At 40.0% G+C, this 19,516-nt stretch overlaps 1 protein-coding gene across 6 annotated transcripts in view; it reads right to left on the bottom strand.

Moving 5' to 3' along the window:
- Positions 1 to 11,120: 11,120 nt before the first annotated feature.
- The window catches only part of ITGA6 (integrin subunit alpha 6), a 75,161-nt gene continuing 66,765 nt past the window's right edge, over positions 11,121 to 19,516 (bottom strand). For 3 of the 6 annotated variants that reach the window (XM_065881049.1, XM_065881050.1, XM_065881051.1), the window contains 2 exons: positions 17,358 to 17,483; positions 11,756 to 11,917 (listed from right to left, as the gene is read on the bottom strand). In XM_065881049.1, the coding sequence (XP_065737121.1) occupies positions 11,756 to 11,917; positions 17,358 to 17,483 (288 nt within the window). Of the gene's footprint in view, positions 11,918 to 14,107; positions 14,238 to 17,357; positions 17,484 to 19,516 lie in introns of those variants that run through there. The other 3 variants (XM_065881053.1, XM_065881054.1, XM_065881052.1) reach the window with 2 other exon arrangements.

The following is a 19,516-nucleotide window of genomic DNA, read 5'->3' as shown; positions in this document are numbered from 1 at the left end:
TTAAATGAGGGAATCAGAAGAAGTATTACAACCAGTTCAAAGGAGAAGCCAAAAAATAGGATTACAGAAACGAATTTGTAAAGGGCTGTAAAACTGGCTTTTCCCCTTAGGAGTCCGGAACCCTCCACCTCCACCTCCACCAGACAGAACGTATTTGCATGGATATAGGCAAGAATTATTTGCATTATCAGTTACCTACAATTTACATAGTTATAAATAGCTCAAAGTCAGTGAGTCAGAATCAGACACCCTAAGAAGCTGTGCTCTGATTAATGCATGGTATTTCATGCATTAGGCATGATTTTCCCCTACCTACATTTGCCTTCTTTCTTTAAGAAGGACCGTCATTCAAGTGATAACCTGTGCAGTGATGTGGAGGCCATCCTGTTCACCAGGACTTGTTTTAGAGAAATCCCCGTATTTATCTGGCGTAGGTATTTGATAGGCTGCTGGAGTTGAGAGGGAGATCCCCAGGGAACGAGTAACACAACAGCCCTGCAGGAAGCTAGGAGAGGAATCCACTCTGCAGAGCTCAGGAGGAGGGGAGGTGGCATTTGCAAAGGCTGTTTCACAATGAGAGCGCTCCCTGAACCCTCAGTAAAGCTCACTAGAAAAAGAAAAAGATGGTTGAGACTGGGTCTTTGGTGCCTTTGTGCAAATTGGTGGAAGGGGTGAATTTTGCATGAGAATTGGGGGCAGCATTTGCACTTGAGGAGCCTAAGCAGTGGTCGGGTTGAAGGGGACTCAGAGGTCGAAAACCCCTAAGAGTTTACAGACCTGACAGAACTCTGGACCTGGACAAACTGGAATTTGCCATTTGAGCCAATTCTGGGGGCAAGAAGTCTGCTGATGTCTGAATTATATATGCCATCAGCACAGTTCAAGTTGTTCCCTTTAAAATTTTGTTGGGGGGGAGGGCGTCCAAATTTCTAGTTTCACCACCAATTTCCCTTTATTTCTTTCATTTCTTTCCTTCTTAGGTTTCTAGCTGCCTAGTTCTGGGGTTCACTCATTCTGTAAATGTTTCTTTAGACATGCTGTGTCCTGGGCAGGAACTAGTTTAAGTTCTGGGGATACAGCATTGTACAAGACATCCAGGTCCCTGCTGTCATGGGGCTTCCATGATAAGGGGAAGAGACAGAGAATAAATATATAAGATTATCTCAGAGAGTGCTACAGGCTATAACAATAATAAACGAGTGTGTGTGTGTGTGTGTGTGTGTGTGTGTGTGTGTGTGTTGTATGGAGGCTGAGATTAGGACCTTCAGAGGCCCTAAAAAAAAAAATATGTTAATGTGACTCCTCCCATCATGAGCCTCAAAAAATCCAATCATTGCTACTGCAAGAAACAAAACAGAAAATCCCTAAGCTTGTTGGCCTTCATTCATTCATAATTCAGTGAAAAAGTCATTAGGTGAGACTTTGGATTATGATTGCTATGATTCCCTCAAAACACATAGCTGGCTACAGTCATCACCTCAACTTGCAAATAACCGCGGGCAAGGCACAGAGTTAAGGCCGAGGCGCGAGTCTTTTGCTTCCTGGACACTGTCCTGTCCAACCCCCTCCTCCACTCTCAGGAGATCAACTGAAAGGCTTTTTCAAAAGGTCCTTTTCCATTTGTTCTGCCTGTGGAGGTGCCCCCACTGTCTGTTAGGAAACTATAACTTAAGATTCTGTAAAAAGCTTGGATCTACAGCCATGTCCTCTTCAGAACAATGTGAGTTGCCATATTTCACTGATACTTAGATTTTTTTTTTTTTTCACATTTTAACACTTCACAAATCAATAAGGTCTTACAATTCCCATCAGAACAGGTGTTGACATTGCCTATGTTTCTGATCATCAAAACTTGCAGACTGGGTATCAGCTGTCTGGAAGAAAATCCTGAACACTGAAGCGCCCTCTTAAGAAATGCTGCGGGGCTTCCCTGGTGGCGCAGTGGTTGAGAGGCCGCCTGCCGGTGCAGGGGACACGGGTTCGTGCCCCGGTCCGGGAAGATCCCACAGGCCGCGGAGCGGCCGGGCCCGTGAGCCATGGCCGCTGAGCCTGCGCTCCGCAACGGGAGAGGCCACAACAGTGAGAGGCCCGCCTACCACAAACAAAAAACAAAAACAAATGCTGCATCACAATAGTATTTTTTAGAAAAGACATTATTCTGAGCTAAAGGTTAATATAAAGAAGGTTATATTATAAAGGTTATAAGGTTATATTATAATAAAGGTTATATTATAAAGAAGGTTATAATATAAAGAAGTTCTTGGAGAATCTTAATTTCGCTTACTTTTTCCTATTATATGTACAAGGAATCTGATTAAAATCTGTCTAAATGTACCTAGAGCTGTTACTAAGATAAAATCTTAAGGGATAAGAAAGCATTGTCATTGGCGACCTTTTGAAATTCTTACTAGGAGGAATATCAGGAGACAAACTGTCTCTAATGCAACTGGTAATTGGAATTGAGATCACCTGGGGAGGGTACAGGAAGCCAGAGACAATCCCTCACAGCAAAAATATTTAAGGCATGACAATAGTGGAAGCCAAAGAAAAAGCGCTTTCAAAAATAAGGGAGCATTCGATATTGTTAAATATCCTCCAGCAGTCAAGTAAAATGAGAACTGAGAAGTATGCTTTAGACTTAATAACCAAAAAGTTGGTGGTGGCTTTGGAACAAGTGGCTTCATGAGAACAGTGATGAGGAAGTAGAGATGATAACTCTACTTATAAATAATAACTCTACTTGTAAATAAATACAGTCATTGGGAAGGACCACTGTGGAGTTGGTTTATTTATATATTTTACAATGGGAAAGTCTTGAGTATGTCTAACTGCTGGAGGTGAGGAGCTTATGAAGCAAGCTGGATATAAAGAAGAGGGAGAGCTTAAGTGCCTGAATAGGGTCCTGGAGGACTGGAAGCGTTGCCTTAGATGGGAGGAGGGACACATCTTTGATTGGGATGCGTTATCAGTATGTTTAAGAAATGTGTGGAATTGATATGGGCAGACCTGGGCTGGAATCAAGGCTCCGCCACTTTCTAAATGTGTCACCTTGGCTAAGTTGCTCACTCTTACTAATGATTACAGCCATTTCTCTTTCTGTGGCATAGGCACTGACCAATGAAGCAGTTATTTTAACAGAGAATGCTGAGGCCGTATAGCCTAGTGGAGAGAACATTGTGTGTTAAATCAGACCAGGGCTCAAATCTAGTCAGGAAATTGAGAAAATCCTTATACAATAATTTGCATTTTGTGTGTGTGTGAAGCAGGAGGTATAGTGTGCTTGAAGCTAAAGGGAAAGGTGGGAGAAGCTCACTGGATAAACCATCTAAGGAAAGGAAATTCAGAATAACCACGTCTTCTTTTGATAATCCTTCTAGAGATGCGTTAGGGTTGACGGATTTTACTTTGTATTAAGCAGGACTCTTGCAGACTCAAGTACAGAAAACCTAGTTCAAACTTCCTTAAATAAAAGACCATTTTTTTCTCAAGTCACTGAAAAACTCTTCAAGTGGTACATCCAAAGCATCAGTGTGTCCTGCCCTTCTCTTCCTCTTTCTTCCTCCCATATTTCAGCTCTGCTATTCTTGGTGTTGGGTTTCTTGTGAAGCTTCACAAGGCTGACTCCCTGCATTATTTTGGAGATGGACAGAGTAGCAGCAGGCTTTAGTCCCTGATGGGCAAAAGCTCAGTAGTGAGCACCCCTCATTGCTCTAGAAAAACACTAGGATTGACTCTGGCCAGGCTGGGGCCATGTTTCCAGCCCTGGAAACTGGAAGTAGGTGTGGAGAGGTGGTGGTACACACACACCTATACCTATCCAACATCAGGGACTGAATTAGAAGAAAGGGAAACAGCAGATTCTTTCATCTGAAGGGATGCTGGGCAGGTAAAGAAACAACACATTATTTCCATGTTCTGCAGACTGGTATTGTGTTTTCTTATGAAACACTGCGATTTAATGGAGACATTCAGTCCATGAAATGTGACATTCTCTCACAGAATAATGATTTTTTTCTCTATTTTTATTCCCTTCATTTCCAGATTACTTAGGTCAGATAATGTGCATACACATTTCTACCCTCTTTTAGAGGAGATTTAGAAAAAAGAAACAAGATTCACCTTGATGTGATGTATATCTTGGAGAATCAGGTTGATCTTAAAAGGAATAAAAGTATTTTCAATCCAGCATTAGCTAGAAGAAGGCAGTTACATCCCCTCTATGTATTTTCTTTTAATTTCCTAGATCTTTTACCATTTTCTTTGGGTGAGTGACCATATCAGTCGGAATTCAGGGCATAAAAATAGAAATCATTCTAGATAGTGCTGGCATGAAGGGAATTGATCCAGGAAATTACATGTATACAAAATAGACTAAAGTAGGCTCTAGCCTGGGCCTCTGAGGATAATTTCTAGAACGATGACCCATCTGGGGATTTCTGGAAATTGAGGAGAAGACAAATACTTGTAGCTTCAATCCACGGTCGAAAACAGCAGAAAAGAGACCACCACCAGTCAATCCTTCCTGATACTTAAAGCTAGAAGACAACACTGAACCTCCACAACCGTGTCTGCCTGTAGAAACACCCACTGAGTCCACCTTGCAGATCTCAAATGAAGGAATATATAATTCATAGACTCTAATTTACGTGCAAAATCCCTAGCTGTAAGGGAGTCTGGAAAAGTATTTTTAGCTTTCCAGCCCTTCTAACTAGAAGAAGGGTGGAATAGAGGTTGGGCAAGCCAATCCATAGGTATCTACCACAATGGGCTTAGGCATCTTATTCATTTGTTTTCTGGCAGGAGTAGTTGGGTTGTTTGTGGTGGCAACAGGCAAAGGGAAACTGAAGAATTGTTGCTGCTTGAGAAAGGAAATGTCAAATTCAAAAACTTAACTCTTAGAGTTAGCCTGACCCTTACTTCAGTCTTTTTGTTTTGTTACTGATTTAGAGAAGTCACTATAACCAGACCAACATATCACTGCTTCTGTGGGTCAGCCACCAGAACTGGCGGATTGCTCCCCATTCCGTTGTAATGGGATTCACTGTAACGGGATTTTGCTTCTAGCAGGGCAGGTGTCTTGAAGGCGTGACCCATAAGAGTAGCCTAAAACGAATGTTATCTATCCTGTCAAGACAGTGAAAGCTATAGACTCACATATAACAAATACTAAAATGTGCCCTGATTGCTCCTTATCCACAAGTCTGAGGATGTTAGGGGGTTGGAAATTGTATAAAGTGAGTAGATTGGTGTCTATTTCCTAGAGGCCTCCTAGGTTATAATACTGTTTACTCCATATACCGTTTTATAGATGAGGAAATTAAACCATTGGGGGTAAGTAAACTTGCCCAAGGTCACACAAGTAGGAAGTGGCAGAGAAGTAACCTGAACCTTGAATGAAGGTCGGCTCCATAGACCCTTGCTGCCCAACGTGTAATCCGTGGACCAACAGCATTGCAGCACCTGGAGCTCGTTAGAAATGTTGGCTCTCAGGCTCTTTTCCAGGCTGTCTGAGGCAGCACCTGCATCTTAAGATCCCTAGGTGATGCTCAGGCATGTGAAAGTGTGATGAGGACGGCTCTTAACCACCTTGTTGATTTAAGACTTCCGAACCAGGGTGGCTTTCTCAGTTTGGTAAGCACCCTAGAAGTTGTTCCATCAGCAATTTGATGACACCATAGAATCAAACAGACCCCCAGTTTTCCTAGGGAAAAGTGCCTTTTTTTTTGGACTTTAACAAGGTCTTTCAGTCGATGCATTGTGACATGTGCGAGGGAGAAATGGGAGTTGTTCCAACTGTCCTTCCAATGACAGACTTGGTCTAATGTAAGTGATGTAACTCAAGCACGAGGTGGGCTCTGTGAGCACATCCTCTTCTGCATAGCAGTAAAGGTATAAGCAACAAAGCTACAACATGCCTTCCCATTACAGGAAACCAAAGAATCAATAGTGTGGGTGAAGAACTGAGGAAGGGTTCCCAAAAAAATAATCCTTTCTTTTTACGCTCTTCCATTTCAGAAAAAAAAAAAAAAAAAAAAAAAAAAATCAAGAAGAATCAGTACATAGCAATTTCAAGATGCCTACAGACTGACTTTGTGTGCGTGCTCCCACCCCAACCCGCATTCTGGTCATTGTATTAAGGGCTTGAAACAACTGAACACAGAAGTAAGGTCACTCTTGTTGTACAAAATGACCTATGTTGGTAAGCAGTTTAAGAGTTAGGCTCCCAGTATTTTTTAGTTAGTTACGGGTACTTGGACTTGCAGATTATAGCTGTAACAGGTAAATCACAGGGTATGATAGACCTTGAAGAGTGAGGAAACGAAAGGTCAGTGACAGTTAAAACTATGTTTCCCCATCTGTAAAATGAGGAAGTAGAACTAGATTTCCATGCTTCCTCCCTCCTATTTTAACATTTTATGAATCTACGTAACAAGTGTGATTATAAAAATAGCTAACATTTGGGCTTCCCTGGTGGCGCAGTGGTTGAGAGGCCGCCTGCCGATGCGGGGGACACGGGTTCGTGCCCCGGTCCGGGAAGATCCCACAGGCCGCGGAGCGGCTGGGCCCGTGAGCCATGGCAGCTGAGCCTGCGCGTCTGGAGCCTGTGCTCCGCAACGGGAGAGGCCACAACAGTGAGAGGCCCGCGTACCGCAGAAAAAAAAAAAAAAAAAAAAATCTAACATTTACTGAGCACTTTCTGATCATCTCATTTATTCCTTATAAAAATCCACGAGATAGGTACTAATATCAATCTTACTTTACAAATGGAGAAACTGGGGCACAGACAGGTCAGTCACTCACCGGGGTTATACTTCTAAGAGGGGAAGCTAATTCATACCCTGGCAGTCTGACTGCAACCTCACTCTTGTTCAATCACCTCCTACTTTATGGCAAATATGCCTCTAGCTTCCAAGCTCTCATTACTTGGAAGCATCACACACAGAGATAAGGCATTTCCACATAGAGGGCGGGCCCCTTGCCGTAAATATTCAGGCCGTCCAACGACCTCTATAGCAGCTCTCAACCTGAGCTACACTTTGTGTCACCTGGGGAGCCTTAAATAGCACTAATGCCTGGGGTCCCACCCTCAGAGATTCTGATAAAGTCAGTCTAACATGAGGTCTGGGCACTGGGACTTTTAAAAAATGTTTCTTAGGAATTCAAATAGGCAGCCCAGATTGAGAATGACTACTTCCAATTTTCCAGGAATGGGGTTTGTTCTGGAGGCAAGTTCTACCCATGCAGGACCAGGTACTGACCTTATGTGTCAACCGTTCATACCTTGATGCAAGATTTTTAATCTGCTACTTATGTAAATTTACCTGTGTTCGTCAGTACCATCTGTTATTTTAGATGAGCTTCCAATAAAAGGTCAGAGCCCATGTCTTATTTGTATGTGTATCCCCAGAGCCTAGTACCATGCTAGAAATTTTATTTCTAATTGGGAAAAAAATGATGAGACCACACCTAACCATCTCCCTATTACAATCACAGGATCTGTTACAGTGACAATAACAGAATCTTAAATCTCACTTAAATCTATCTACTGGTTATTGTTGAACTGAATACTTACCTGCTAGGCTTCGAGATAGTAAAAGAAGCACACTCTTTCCCTGTAGTTTGAGATTTCTTGGGGATGTTCTCGAAGGATGAATAGTGTGTGAGAAATATTATCTAACCTCTGCCAATACGATATGTCTCTGCTTATTTCCATGACCCCGGCACAGGCAGCCTGACAGAGAGATGGCTCCAGGGTCAAGGCAAAGAGACTGAGGCACTTAAGCTTTGCTGACTGCTACAAAAATCGCACTTGTTTTCCTTCATACCAGTATAGCCATCGACCATTACCTGGCTAGCTTTACCCTTTGTGGCTTGCACTGTGCTAGACAAGCTTCCTCACTCTGACTTGTGTTTTACAGTTCACTTACCCATAGAGGATTTAACCAGGAATCCCTTTATAACACTTCCCTCCTAGATGGGTCTGTTGGTGACACCTCTGCAGACCTGGCCTCAGCCACTAGCACACAGCACTCTCACAACGTAACAGCTGGGTCAGAGTCAGCAAAACCTGTTTTTTAAGGTACAAGAGAGAGAAAACTGTTACTCGCCATTTGACCACAATCGGGAACTAGTGGAGGAACAGATGCCCACTAGCTTCTCTGCAATAGCCACTCTTCTGAACTCATTCTTCAGTTCAGTTTCTCCAACTCTTTGAAGCTCAGTGCACGTGGTTGGACCACGGAAGTCCAACCAAAGGATGGACCACCCATCCTTTGGTCTCGAGGAACTGCCTTTAATCATTTACTTCATGCTACCCAAGCTGATCAAACAACCCTTCCACATTCCTGTTTTCTCAGCTCTGGGGATGTACTTATGTGGAAGCCAGTCACCTACAGCATTCCACTCTCTCCTCCTTTAAAACAACACGGTCCGTCAGTCCCAGCCTGTCTTCCCACATTATCCTTCTGTGGGCTAGGGTACTAGAGATGAGCTTATTAAGATGTTTTCATTTAGGGTAGAAGGCTAGAGCTTATCCTTACTTCCCTGGTCTGGACAACTGAAAGCATTCCCCACCGACATCTACCCCACATTCTAGAATATTCTGAACCACAAGGGCATAACATAAGCCATGACTGTGCATGACGCACTGCGAGGTTGTGGCAATGACACGTCAGTGTTTGCAGACGGGTCCAAGGATCCCCTGTAATAATACCACTATCACTCCTAGGCATCCCTGTATTTTATGAGAGGGGGAGAAGCGAATAGAATCACAGGAGTCATATAAAGCACTGCCAATGACCTCCAGCCAAGAGCATTTATGCCATAGCCCTAGCCAAACCACAGTTACTGACACTCTTAACAGTTATGTTGATTATACATTATTGCAGTGATTTAAACTGGGTACACCCATAGGACTGTGGCTAATAAAGGGTCACAGCCACTGGCCAATCATTAAGGAGTGCCAATCACTCATTTCTTTGGGTGATAACATCTGTCTGATCTTCCAAGAACTAAGAAAGCTAAGACTTAACACGTTACACCAAGTACAATGGAAAACTATTACCTAAGAGCCTGGGCATATAATACATTTTAGATTGGAAATTTATTCAGGCCAGGGCATGCTATATTATCTGGGCGCTATATACATACCTTATATTTATTAAATTGTGATAATCCAGCTAGAGAAGTTTCATAAAATTGCTTAAATTTAAACGAAATCCATTGGTGAAGAAAATATTTTCTGACCTGTCAATTCTGCCAAATCAGTCCTTGGTGACCAGTATGATGAGTCGTGTCACAGCTGGCCTGCTCTCACATCCAAAGCGTGTTCTAAGAAGAAAGCAACTTAGCCATAAGAACTTTTCGCTTCATGCCATGGTATCATTGCTAAATGATGCATCGTAAGCCTTTGAAGCAAATGAATCAACACATACAGACATCTCCCAATTTGTAGGTATCTTGAACAAACCACCTTTAAGATCATTTTCTTTTGAAAATATCCTCAACTGAACAGTAGAGCCAAAAGGGGGGGAAAAAACCCCATCCATCACATTTACATTGCATTTTGGGGGGGGGCGCTAATATCTTTGGCTGATGTGAGATTATTCTTAGTGTCCCATATAAATAAAAACACGAAAAACTTTACAGTTTAGTTTGATGAAATAAAAAGAAAGGCAATTCACATTATTTATAATTTCACATATACAATGCGGTGTTACTAAGCAATGAACACTTTCATAAAAAAATTTATTTCACACTTTTATACAAATATCCACAGGTATTTTTCTAATCATGAAATAATTTCACAATACTAGTTAGTATAAAAATGTATCAAATGCAAACAGACCAGTGACTTGACTTGAGATGACATTTTTAACAACTATAAATCTAAACACCACTACATTCTTGCTTCTTTTGTTGTTGAACCACCCTTGTACCCCCCGCCCCCACCTTTTAGGACATTCATTTTTATAACAAAGGTCTATAAACACTTTCAAAATACCAGCTTCTGAGCAACCTATACGCCAGTGCACTAGGTTGCAAGTTACCTAAGCAAGAAACTGAGATTTTAAACACTGTTATGACCTGTTTTAGAGAAATCTTTGTAAACACAGTATCACTTATATAACTCTTTTTGTTTTGAAAATTCCAAAGTACAACTAGTATCTTAAGGGCATAACATTTCTGAAAGGAAAAAAAAAAAATTAAAACTCCAAAGCAACAATGGCACACGTAGCTGTATTTTGTTCTTTTAAAAGATTCTGAGATGCTGCTTAACGACAGCCAAACAAATTAGCACCTGTTTGCTGTTGCGCCCCATATAACTTAACATTTTGAAGTACAGCGATTTTTTTAAAAATTTAGTTTTCATATCTATTCAATCTCTATTGAATGTATTATATAATAATATCTTCCTCCTCCCTCCCCTTCATCTTTAAAATTAAACAATTTAAAGTTCTTTTTTAGAGTAGTCAAAGTCTTTTGGGGATGCAGACAGGAGAGGAAACAAAGCAAAAAAACAGAACATCAACTCACTGATTAAATGCTTCCAGTAACATTTAAAAATGTCAAAGCCACAATGCACTAACTTTTGGTATCAAGTATTCAGTAGTCTTACGCTGGATCGGGTTGGGTCCACCCTAGGTACTCACCGTTTCTTTCAAGTCCTGAATATACAGTATTTTCAGCAGTGGCTAAACTGCACTAAAGTCCAACAAACAATCCCATCATTTCCAAGAGTTCCTGAAAGTTATAGCATGAAATTCAGAAATATCACACAGGGCTCTAAACTAAAAAATATCTGCTGTCTTTAAGAATTAAACATCTTACAGTTAAATCCTATTTCTTAAATGTTTTGGGTCTGGAGGGAGGGGGTAAGGGCTGCCATGAAGGGAGATGTTTTAATAACTTAAACTTATCTGTAAAGTATAACAACTCTGATACATTTATACAGAATTACTGTTTTCTTTAGGCAGTCAATAATTTAGGTCCAACCAACGACCTCTCGTGTTCTAATTCTGATTGCTTAATCCAACCTGAAGGGTAAACTGGAGAATCTTTGGCCTGTTAGTCAATAACAAAATGGTTTGTGAAAAAGAAAAATAAATACCATCTACAAGTAAGTGTAACTAGCATTCAAATCTGTTATGCCCGTGTGTTTTAGTGAGAGGGGAATTAAACCTCTGTGTATTTGGTGTGAGCAGGTATTCACACATCTAGGAAATGGAAAAAGATGGCAGGATGGCAGCATCACCTTCTATTGCACACTTAATTTATGGGAGCACTTTAAACTGAACCCAGCTACCCTGACGGCATAGTCTTGTAACACAGGACAGTTGACTTGCAGGTTCTCTGGTCCTGCGAGAAGAACGTTTGCAGAGGTGGTGCCCAGGTCAGGACGGTCACTCTGTTGGTGCAGTGGTTGTGGTGGCTTCTTCCAGCTGTACCATCAAGAGGATGTGGCAGGTCCTTCCCCAGCACAGGTAAGTCAGTCACACCAAAAACAAAGGCAACCCGGAACATTAAATTAAGGCAGTTTAAAGAAAAATCCATTCCAACAGCCTTCAAATTGGCCGTGCAAAACAGGAGCCTCAGGCTACATAACAATGTCCACAGTTAAAACTGTAGGCTTGTACTGTGTGTAGTCTGTCTGAAATCTGTATTCAGGTATTGAACAGGCTTTTCAATCCATTTGAATTTCTGGGTTGGGGAAAACAAAAAGCAGTTTGGGTACTGTGAAGCTTTTTTGGCCCCCCTAGGAGTAGCTTTCATTTTCATTCCACCTTGTGATCCACTGTTTTTTTTCAAGGTTATCATTATATTTTTCATCTTGGATCTCTCGCTCCTCCTTCCGGATCCTTACAGCATGGTATCGGGGAACACTATCGTCGTACCTAGAGCGTTTAAAGAATCCACACTGGAGGCAGGGGAGAAAGACACAGAAACAAATTAAATAATTCCAACAAGAGCAAGTCCACTAGATGGCAATGTCTAAGCTTTCTGTTCACCTATGCCTAACTTTGGACTTGGACGAAGAATAAAACACATGGTTTTCTTTTAAGAAGGAACCAATAGGTCAAAAAGAAATGATAACAGCCGGTGGGGATAAACGGAAGAGAACAGCTGTAAAACTGGAAGAAAAGTCCCTTTTTCCATCTTGTCCTTCCATCTTACAACGTTAGTTGCCTCTAACAGTTGAAGAGCTTATGAAACAGTGCTTCCGTTTTTTATAATCACAATACTGTACGTAAAAGATCTAATTTTCAGATTATTAGAACATCATGTTTCAAGAACACATTTTTTTCCCAAGGCCATACACCAAAGATTATTTCATGCCCTCTTCCACTAACAAAATGGAAATCAGGTCACAAATATTTTATAAATTACTACTTGACGTGGGTCAATTTAAGAAATCTCTCCTCCAAGGCTCCAGTACTTATCTCTCAATAGCTAGAAGGTAATTTATTTATACTGCCTGGATTTCCAAACAAAACTTCAAAACTAAGCTGTTTCATTAATAAATCATGTAGTAACTGTGTCCTGCAATGAAATCATTTATGTACTGCGAGGAATTTGAGGAAACTATCACTTGACTGAATTTCAGAACATCCCCTAATTTCTTTTTTTTTTTTTTTTTGGCAAAAAGACAACATTTACATTTAAATTATTAACGAATATATATTTTATTGATCTTTAAAAAAATATTCAATCTGATCCAAAGTAGATTTTTATTGAGAACATATCTGGAAATTTAAAAATCAGATTGAATTTTTTAAGTGAATAAAATATATATGTGTCTTTTAAAAAGATGTGTTTTTAATTTAAAAATGCAGATAAAAGGTGGATGAGGAAGATACTTAGAATGGTTGGTTAATGTGTTTAACTATGTGACATCAACAGGAACAGAACATTTGTTTTGAATGATGTTAAGTTATAAAAATGGCATGGGACAAAATGAAATTATGTACGAAGTTATCACTGAGTCAATGGGAAAAATGGACCAAGAAGTTTTGTTCTAAGGCCTTTTCTATTTTCTGCAAAAAAGCCAAAACAACTATCTGTTGCAGTATGTGGCTCTTCCCCATTTAAACAAAGAAGAAATCAAGGGTGATCCATAAAACTGAAATGGAGTTGGGATTCATCGTGACAGTGCCATGGAAAGGGATTATAGGGGTAATTCTACCCTCTCATGCCCACAGAAATGGAAAAAGGAATCTCTGCCATTCCCATTTCCGTGGATTTACAAATAAGAAAAGCCAAATACAAACTTAAAATCAACTGAGACCCAAGGTTGAAAAAAAATCTCTAGGAACAAGGAACAAGGTCAAACTCCATTACAACGTTCTGAAATAAACTGTCCAGAGCATTTTTATATTAGAATTTTGTATATTGAAGGCCATGTGGCAAAGAATCGTCTTCTGAAGTTGACCATAATGTCCATCACGCCAATAGTTAGAGTTTGTTGCAATGGTCTTTGACCCATGGTAGATATGCAGGGAAAGGAAGCTGCATGCTTAGCTAGCATAAAACAATTTCTGAGCAACAATAAAAGCATTCCAAGCCTTCCCCCATCACTTCATAGCAAGGAGATCAAAAAGATGACAGTGAGAAAGGCTTCTCTTCAAGAGAAACACAATGTTTCCAACATGCAATAGGTTAATGAGGCAGTCAACACAAGCTTCTATCTGTGGGAAATTCCAAAATGGACAAGAAATCTGGGATGATTTCTTATGCATCTTTGAAATTCCAAGTGAGATGCTACATACTGGATTAACAACACATGGCAAACTGGGCTACTGTGGAGGTCTTAAAGCCTCCTTTTCTGTGTACATAGGTTGCCGTTTTCTTCATTGCTGTGGGTAATGTTTAATAACAACAACAACAACACAAAATTACTCACCTGCAATGAAAGATTCTTTGTGCATTTTTTTAAAAACTGTAAGCTTTCAAGTGAAATAAATGAAATAAATCCAAGCAAGGCAAGCCAGTGTGGACATTTGGAAACATCTGTTAATGGGACACACACAGCAAGCTGTTGCTTTTAAAGTTAGCCACCACAACCACAGCGGGTCCCACAGCTAGCAATTAAAAAACATTGATCAATTACCAATTACAGAAGTAGATCAATACTATGCATCAGAAGTAAGCCTCTCTTTATCAGACGGCTGAGCATGGATCTCAGCCTTGTGATATGTGGCATCATAATGATCTTTCTTATTTCTCTTGAAGAAACCACACTATAAGGAAGCAAGGTATTTAGTCAGTGTTAACAGTTTTGTGTATAAAAGCTAAACAAAAGAAAATCTCAGATTTTAACCTGTTTTCTACTTACAGCTTGTTTACAAAGAGACCACTATGCATCAACCAAAAGGGCCCAGCCCCTGCGCTATACTACATGGTGACAGCAATTAACCCCCCTCTATTACCATGGGTCTCTGGTCAAATATTTATATGGATGACATTAGCCGATTGATTTTTCTATTTGTAACAAATCCTAAGGACCAAAATCATCCTAAAAGGGAAAAGATATACACATCTGATTACAGCTTTAGGTGGTTTCTTCTTGCAGGGAATACTGAGTTTAAAAATAGGCAAAAGATTGACATCTTTTAAAGAGTAAGTTCTCTAAGGCTTAGCACAAATCCAAATAAAATAGATTCTGTGAATATTTTTCTGCCCTTCGTAGTGAATTTTATGGGATAAATGCCATTTGCTTGGGGGCCTTGGTGGGGGTAAATCACAATATAAATTCAAATACACTGTCACGAAACAACGACAGTTGTCATTTTCCCAAATTCTGAACCACCACGTAACAAACACTTAAGTGGTAGGAATCTGTGCTCCTCACGTTAGGTCACTCTAAATGAGTATAAAGGTATAATCCCACTTTCTACTATAATTTCCTCATTCAACCGTGGAGAACTTTTTCTACTTACTTTTATCTCGTTCATAAGGCCATGGAACTGCCCTTTGATATATAACTTGATTGAACAATTTCTGACCTCCTGGAAAATTCTGCAGCCTAGCCTGGCAACTCACGAAGTACAAATCTTGATCTGCTTTGTACAGTGTGGTAGCTACTAACCACGTGAGGCTATTCAGATTGAAATTAAATTTAAAAGTCAGTACCTCCGTTGCACTAGCCATATTCCACGTGCTCAACAGCCACATGTGACCAGTGATTACCATAATGGACGGTGCAGCTTCAGAACATCTCCATTATTACAGAAAGTTTTACTGTGCAGCGTTGATCCAGGCTGTTGATCTGGATATTTATTTCTGACATTTAATGTATTATACAGTGAGCACACTCAGCCAACTTTCAGTAACACGTGCTAGTAAATATCGTGGGAAAAGGAATGAACCACAAACCAAGAGTCCTTGTTATGCCTCTAACTTGGCAACATTCTTAACATCCATGGGCGTGAGCATCTTTGTTTACAAAATGAAGATGACTGGACCAGGCTGGAGGACTTTTCTCTTATACCCTCAAACAAAACCCTATGCAGAATCCCTATGTTCAAAGCAGATAAAGTCACAACGGCTCTGGTTGAAGTGGGGATACTGCCCCTAGCCCCACCTGCATAGCTTCGTCTTGGCACCTACGTGGATGTGCAAAACTCAATTTAAAGGCCAGTGAACCAGAGTCCTCTCTGGTCCTCAAAGTCTATTATTTTAGCACATAAAAGCAAACAGTGCAGTTTCAGAAAGAAAAGCATAAAGTAATAAAAATGATTTTCATGGGGGGGTCGTTGTAGAAGTTGTCTGATTACTTTAGAGTTCACTTGTGAGTCCGGATACTTTAGAACATAAAAAGAAGGAGAGAGAGATCATCTAGTCCAACCCACTTACTAAGCAGCTAAGGCAAACCAGTGCCCTAGGGAGGTGAAATGATTTGTCCAAGATCATATAGCTTGGGTTTCTTAACTCTCAACTTACCCTCATTAGAGACTGCCAATAAGATCTGCTCTGAAAAAGATTGTTCTTGTGACCTCTTCTGGAGAGCAGAAGGCCATCCTCAAATATCAAACCTTGCACTCAGTTTTTGATATCAAAATAATTTCCAAAGCATCTCCTATATTGGCTGGCTGTGCTCATCAGACAAACCTACTACCTGAAGTGAACATCAGAGGTAGGACTGGCTAACATCCCATGGGAGGATGGGTCTTGGCATGAGCAGATACCAAGCTTCAATCACACAACTGGAGGACACAGGAAAATTATCTCAGAAAATTATCTTGGCAAGAGGAAGTTACTTGAAAAAATAAAGTGAAAAAGAGATGCCCAATATTTGAAAGTGAGAATATCCTGAGCCCTGTCCATTATACTCTTGGATCCAAGGAAAAGATAAGGATAGTCTGATCCTAGATATTGTCGGTGGAGTTTCATAATCTGTTAACCTCTCGACCAGACGTGTTTGGAAACCCAGAATTTTTGGCATTTTAGAAAAGTAACACACTGCATACATAATGTCACAGTAATCAAAACGTTAGTATTTCTGCAGTGAGACTAATGAGTAAAGGATAAAGACCATAAAGAGCCTCTTTTCACATCATGTCAAGTTGTGCTGCTGAATAAGTCATTACAAACTGAGGTTTTTTTTTTTTACAAGTTGTGATTGTTGACAAAGGTTGATAAAGGTCTGTGAACCTCCATTACTCACTGAGAATAATCCAAAATCTATAGGTCATAATCTCTGGCAACAAAAGTATGCAACATCTCATACATTTTTTGTAACGTAGACTATTTACTGGTAGAAAGCAGGCGGAAGATACTACATTATATTTGCAGGACCAAATGCTAATGAAGAACATTATATGAAACACGGATCTTCCTTATGTTTGATATAGGCTATGAAAACTACTCTGGGATTCATTAATTTCATGCTTTCCTACTCCTAATCTAGCTGCAACTGTAACAAGCCCCAACTGCTGCCATGAACATTTCTTTACGGAAGTTGAAATTAACCGGGATACAGATTCTGATTAACGTGATATCCAACAATTTGGCTTAGATTCAGAATTTGATCTTAGATGAAGAAAAGGTCATAGTGGTAAGATTTTTTAAATTGTTATTTGCCAAACGTGCTAAATTATATGTGAAAAACACCAAAATTTACACACTTAAGAAGCTCCTAATAATGTACAAATACTATATACCTTTAAATACAAAATGTTAGATAGATATTCAGATGTTCATTGTATAATTCTCAAGTTTGCTGTATGCTGGAAAAGTTTCACAGTAAAATGTTGGGAAAAGGAAGCAATGAAAAAAATATACTATCAGTGTTAATTTACTTTTTAAAAAACCTGAAATAAAGTTTGTATCACAAAACTCAAGTGCCAGATATGACTTACCTTCCATAGTAAAAATACTAATAGGGCAAGCATCAAAATCCCAGCAAGAATAGCCACTAGGATGATCCACCAAGGTACTCCTGAATATTGAGCTACAGTCTTTGAGGGAAACACAGTCACACGAACCTATGGGGCATAAAAGAAAGCAATATCATTATAAACTGAGGCGAGAATTAAACCATGAGTTTATATTACAAATTCTGCTTCCAGACACATTTTGGTCAATGTAGCCTATGGACAGGTGAGATGTCTTTTTGATGTGAGATCCTTTCCTTTAGTAACGGAATACTGCTTTAAGAGACGTTTCTTGGAGATCTTTTCCCAGAACCTGGAAAATGCTGGATTGTGGGGTTTTTTAAAATAAATTTATTTATTTTTATTTATGTGTTGGGTCTTCGTTGCTGCGTGTGGACTTTCTCTAGTTGCATCAAGCGGGGGCTCCTCTTCATTTCGGTGCACGGGCTTCTCATTGTGGTGGCTTCTCTTGTTTTGGAGCACAGGCTCTAGGCATGTGGGCTTCAGTAGTTGTGGCTCACAGGCTCGGTAGTTGTGGCTCGTGGCTCTAGAGCGTAGGCTCAGTAGTTGTGGTGCACGGGCTTAGCTGCTCCGTGGCATGTGGGATCTTCCCGCACCAGGGCTCGAACCCGTGTCCCCTGCATTTGCAGATGGATTCTTAACCACTGCGCCACCAGTGAAATCCTGGATTGTGTTTTGACAAAGTAATTATTTCTTTGTTAACTTATGTTTTTAAAATTTTTGTAATCAACAAAAGTAGAGAAAATTGTATAATGAACCATCATTTATTCATCACCAAGTTTCAACAATTATCAATAGGGACACAACCCCAATCTTGTTACATCTATATAACCTGGTATCTTTTTGAGAATGGTCACCTCTCTTAATTAAGCATCCAACAATGGCAACAGAAGGGTCTGTTTATGCACAATAAGCCTACCTTCCTCCCTCAGATTTTAAAGACGTTATGAAATATAAAAATAGGGATGGAGCTATTAGATGGTATTAGAGGCATTAGATACCATTCTAATACTTCCTTAGGGTTGAAACCGAGCAGGACCCTACAGGGCGCCCCCAGCTGACAGCTACTTGGAACCACAGGACTGAGAAGGTCATCTCTGAACATAGAAGATTACCTCCTCTCCAGCACATAGCCCCTCTTTTCCCTACATAATCCCTGAGCAAAACCTGGGGAGTTGGTTCTTTGGGATATGAGTCCACCTTCTCCCCAGGATTGCCAGCTTCCTCAACAAAGCTATCTTTTCTTTTACCTATAACACTTCTCTCTCACAACTGGATTCTTGAGCGACAAGAAGCCAAACCCGAGTTCAGTAACAGGATAGCAAACTAAAGATCCTCGTAAAGAATAAAATTTCCTGAAATGGCTTGGTGTCATCTTCTACAACAATGTGTATAGACAAACTGGACTCTGGCTTCATTCAGAGGCAGCTTAGAGCTTTAAGTGGCAGCTGATGAGAAGCTTAAGTTCTAAACATTTGATAGCTGGCAAATACCAATTAAATAGAAATAGTGTTTATTTAGAAATCTAAAAAGTTGCTTATGGCAATTTGCTACAACTTGGTTACACGGGTTTAGAATTCAAGTGGAGTTTTGTAATGCCAGGAGACTTTTTTCCCCAGGAGATGATCTTTCAAAGCACATAAAAGACCTGGTGAAAGCTACAAATATGATTTTGTAAACTATACTGATTAGAGATATACCAGTTTGAAGTTTCTGATATTTTTGAATTTAGAGACTATAAAGTGAAGGGTAAAGAAAACTTGGAACAATTTAATTTCTGAGAAATGTTTCTATTCACGTATTCTAAATTAATATTGAATTCTGGATGCTGCCTAAAAATGCTTCTATGTCTACACTGTGATTCAATACTACTATACTAGAACACTTTCTTTAAAAATCTCTTAAAGTACTTCCCTTCCTACTTATCCTAGAAAACAGCTTCTCAACCTCCTTTAGCTTAAGGAATACACTTAAAAGTAAGAACTGCTTTCCTTTAAACATTTAATAGGAAAGAATTCACTTTTAGAGTTTTTAGCATAAACACCTTTCTCAGCTACTATGTTTCCTGTTATGCTCTCAATGAGGTTTCACTCAAGCTCCCAGCCCCAGGGAGGGCCTCATGG

The sequence above is a fragment of the Phocoena phocoena genome, chromosome 7 (genome assembly GCF_963924675.1).
Source record: "Phocoena phocoena chromosome 7, mPhoPho1.1, whole genome shotgun sequence".
Lineage (NCBI taxonomy): Eukaryota > Metazoa > Chordata > Mammalia > Artiodactyla > Phocoenidae > Phocoena > Phocoena phocoena.
Note: the sequence above shows the minus strand (reverse complement) of the source record. Positions and strands in the feature narration are given on the sequence as shown.